At 44.5% G+C, this 4,403-nt stretch overlaps 1 protein-coding gene across 1 annotated transcript; it reads right to left on the bottom strand.

Annotated features, from left to right (window-relative positions):
• Nucleotides 1–223: 223 nt before the first annotated feature.
• LOC146694744 (olfactory receptor 4S1-like) lies at nucleotides 224–1,421 on the bottom strand. Its single transcript, XM_085431045.1, has one exon. It carries the CDS (start codon nucleotides 1,316–1,318, stop codon nucleotides 383–385), a length of 936 nt encoding a protein of 311 aa, XP_085287171.1. The 5' UTR covers nucleotides 1,319–1,421; the 3' UTR covers nucleotides 224–382.
• Nucleotides 1,422–4,403: the final 2,982 nt, after the last annotated feature.

Raw genomic sequence — 4,403 nt, 5'->3', positions numbered from 1 at the left:
GGCTGGGATGGTGCTTTTCATGTGGATTTCATAACATTTTTTCATCCAGTTTCATTGCAGCCGGTGTGAGTACAACGGTTTAAAGGTGGGAAGTAACAAGGAGTTTTAGCATTTACTAGAATCTAACCAATCTTTACACAGATTCCTTTAAACAAATGAAAGGAACAGAGTGATCATTCTTTGACCCTTCGAGCACAGGACACTAAAACAATGAAACATAAACTTTAACTTAAAGTACTAAGAACCAAAAGTGACATTTTAGGATTGGACTTTATTAGTTTTAACTGAATTCTATCCACATATTTTGGTTGACTTGAACAGAAGATTAGAAAATAACTTCATCTTCCTATGTTTTCTTCATGTTTGATTTCATTAACATGGCTTAGTTTTTCCTGAATGTCCCAGTCCGGTGGGTGAACCTGTGGACCATCCTGGACCTGATCTGCTGCAGGTTCAAGCCATAGATGATGGGATTGACGAGGGGTGGGACCACCAGGAACTGAGCAGCTAATGCATTCTGCAGGGCCTTCATTGTACTGCCGCCGCTGTAACGAGAGTACATGGTATCAAACATCAGTGAGGTGGTGAAGACCAGCAGTGTAATGAGGTGTGGCAGACACGTCTGCATGAATTTCCTGCGGTCGGCTTGAGATCTGATGGCAGCTCGTATCAGGTGGACGTACGACACCATGATTAGTGCAGTCTGTGACAGGTGTGAAAATATCAACATGAACGCATAGATATTGTTGAGGGTCGAGTCAGAGCATGACAGTTTGACCACCTCCCAGTTAGTGCAGAATATCTTGGGGATGTGGCGTCCGCAGAGCGGCAGCCTGGTGGTCAGGACGGTGCCCACGGCCGTTTCAAAAACTGAGAAGCACCAGGTGAGCATCAGAAGCTGGGCTACCTTCTGAGCTGTCATCAGCATCCGGTACTGCAGTGGTTTGCAGATGGCGATGTAGCGGTCATACGCCATGACAGTGAGACTGGTAAACTCAGAGAAAATATAACTATAAGTGACAAACATCTGCCCCAAACAGGCCGTGTACGTGATGACATAAGAGTTGGTCAGAAGGTCATGAAGCAGCTTTGGGTAGAAACTCGAAGCTCCACAGATCTCATTAAAACAAAGGCTGCACAAGAAGATGTAGATCGGCTCGTGGAGCGTTTTATCCAGGCTGATGGTGATGATGAGGGTCAGGTTTACAGACACGGTGAAGAGGTACGACATCAGAGCGAAGGCAAAGTAGATCTGACGGTTTGTCAGCGAGTCGTTCAGACCCTGAAGCACAAACACAATTTCAAAGTTATTCTCCATCCTGTAACGAGCTGCTAAAGGATCATCAACTCTTCATCATGTCAGAGTTTAAACACAAGCTGCACCGAGTCTGTATTCAGTTCAAAACTATTCTTTAAACAGAGTAACCATAGAAAAACATAAATTCAATCTTAAGGGAGGCAAGGAAAACAAAACTCAATGAATCGCACAGTGAAGGATGGGAACTTGTACTTGTTTCACTTCAGAAAGACTAAACAGAGTTCACATTGAGGAGCTCATCCTGTACAAAAGTGAACCACAGTGACATAAAAGAGATCAACATTTAACCTCCGTTCTTCATGTTTTCTGACATTTTCATTCAGATCTGCTTTAGACGCTTAAAGAAGCTCTTACATAAAGAAAAAAGGCTCGACAAAGAGAAGACATGATCTCAGGTGCCACCTTACCATCAGGCATAGAAACTTAAAGCACATGAGGACCTAATCTCAGTTTTTAATGTTTTCTTTTTCTAATCAAACAAACAAACAAAAAGATCCAGCTGAGGTGGAATACACAATTATCATTTTAACATCTGCAGAAAAAACTTATTTAATTGCTGTGATTTCAAAGGGAAAAAAACTACTTTTAATCCTATGAGTAATTTATATACAAAGTTCTTTCTATTTCAACTGTCGGGTTGCAAAACAGGGAATCAGCAATTAAAACTGCACACAGCATTTCTGTCTTTACCTCTCAACATAAAAAGTCATTAATTAAGACAATCAACAGTAAACAGATGAGTTTCTTTAAACATCATAAGCTTGCAGCATGAGGAAAAGAAGCACTTTACATCTGTGCAATGAAGCTGGACTCAGCAACTCATTTAATAAACAGCAGAAACCGTCTGAGGCTCTGTCAGTCTGCTCTCACTGAGGCAGACTCTGTTACACCCTTAACTGTGAAACAGTCAAACAGAGAGTGAGAGTGAGTGAGAAAAACAACTCCAGGTCATCAGCACAGATTCCTCATCAACAAGAGCAAGTCAAATGACAGCAGCAGTCATCCTGTAAGAGGGACAACAAACATCAGCTTCACAGAGCAGTGTGAAGGTGTCTGTGATCCACACGGGAAGCTGCTCTTCTACACCTGACAAAAGGACGGACAGGTGGAGAGAGAAATCTGCTGACGCCACGCCCTCCCCTCATGAACATGCCCAATAATAGAAAAACAGTATTGTTAAATTCTGGGCAGCCAACTGTTCAACTGGGGCCCAAAAACTTTTATAGTAAAAATGAAGTATTTAGAGTTTATTCTTGCAGATTCCAGGAAGGAATCAGTATAAGATTACTAGCAACCACCACAACTGGCTTCATTAAATGTGGACAAGTACTCTGATTCCCTCTCAAATGAAGGAACACCTTACCCTGTCTCTAAGGAAGAGGACAGCCCACAAGTTGCATCACCTGAACCCTGTTGTATGCCACGAGTGAACAAGACATCAATTCACTGATCCACACCACCAGGATACACAGCAATGACATCGGAAATGATAAAAAAGTGAGGGAAGGTAGTCAGAACTGAGGGAATCAAACTACTAGAAACACTTAGAAGGCAACGTTGCAGACATAGAGGACAGCTACAAGTAGCTGGGGCTCCCACAGGCAAATGGGAACCATGAAGAAGCTGCTAGAAAAGCTGCAACCACCAAGTACCTGCAGAGGGTCAGGCAAGTCATGAGGACTAGCAACACCTACGCCCTGCCCGTGATTAGGTACCCTGCAGGCAATGCATACATAATACATTGCCTGCTAGCTACCATAACCAAGTGGCCGGCATAGTATACAGAAACATCTGTGCCGAGTATGGAATACAAATAGTGTGAGACATCGTGGTGGTAGAGAAACAGAAGAAGATGGCCATAGTGATAGAGGTAGCGGTTCCCAATGACAGCAACATCAGAAAGAAGGAACACGAGAAGCTGGAGAAATACCAAGAATCGGAGCACTATTTTACTTTATTTATACAGCACATTTAATAACAACGAAATGTTGACCAAAGTGCTGTACAAAGATTAAAAAATAATAATAATTACACAGTAACAAATAACAACTAACATCAATCAAAAATACCTGGTAAGTGATGACTAGTTGGATAGATAGGTAACTCTCATGCGGTGTTGAAAGCCAGTGAGAGTAAATTTGTCTTAAGATGGGGTTTGAAAAGACTGACGCTCGGGGCCTTTCTAATGTGGAGAGGTAAATGGCCTGTATTTGTATAGCGCTTTACTTAGTGCCTAAGTGCTTTACACATCAAGTCATCCACACATTCACACACTGGTGATGGCAGCTACATCATAGCCACAGCCACCCTGGGGCGCACTGACAGAGGCGAGGCTGCCGGACACTGGCGCCACCGGACCCTCTGACCACCACCAGTAGGCAACGGGTGAAATGTCTTCCCCAAGGACACAACGACTGAGACTGTCCAACCCGGGTTTCGAACCGGCAACCTTCCAATTACAAGACAAACTGCTAACTCTTGAGCCACGATCGTAAATCATTCCACATTTTCAGCGCCACAACTGCGAATGCCTGATCTCCTCTGTGAACCAGCCTCGACTTAGAAGTGACCAGGAGCGAGAGAACATTTGATCTTAGAGCTCTATGGTAAATGGTAAATGGCCTGTATTTATATAGCGCTTTACTAGTCCCTAAGGACCCCAAAGCGCTTTACATATCCAGTCATCCACCCATTCACGCACACATTCACACACTGGTGATGGCAGCTACATTGTAGCCACAGCCACCCTGGGGCGCACTGACAGAGGCGAGGCTGCCGGACACTGGCGCCACCGGGCCCTCTGACCACCACCAGTAGGTATATACGGCTGCAGTCAATCAGACAGGTATTCTGGAGCCTGACCGTTCAGTGCACTAGGTGCGGTGACTCCCAAGCTAGGCGAGTGGCTCCAGCAGATCCCGGGAACAACATAGGAGATCTCTGTCCAGAAGAGCGCAGTCCTGGGAACAGCTAAGATACTGCACAGGACCCTCAAGCTCCCAGGCCTCTGGTAGAGGACCCGAGCTTGAAGGATAAACCGCCCGCAGGGGCGTGCTGGGTGTTTTTTTTATTTGTTTTTCATATA

The sequence above is a fragment of the Copadichromis virginalis genome, linkage group LG14 (assembly GCF_057382275.1).
Source record: "Copadichromis virginalis isolate Kocher_CV1m ecotype Utaka linkage group LG14, C_Virginalis_male_GT1.1, whole genome shotgun sequence".
Taxonomy (NCBI): domain Eukaryota; kingdom Metazoa; phylum Chordata; class Actinopteri; order Cichliformes; family Cichlidae; genus Copadichromis; species Copadichromis virginalis.
This window is presented reverse-complemented; position numbering and strand designations above follow the sequence as displayed.

What these genes read in the sequence shown, in the direction of transcription:
- LOC146694744 (XM_085431045.1), bottom strand. Translation starts at nt 1,318, where the DNA reads ATGGAGAATAACTTTGAAATTGTGTTTGTGCTTCAGGGTCTGAACGAC.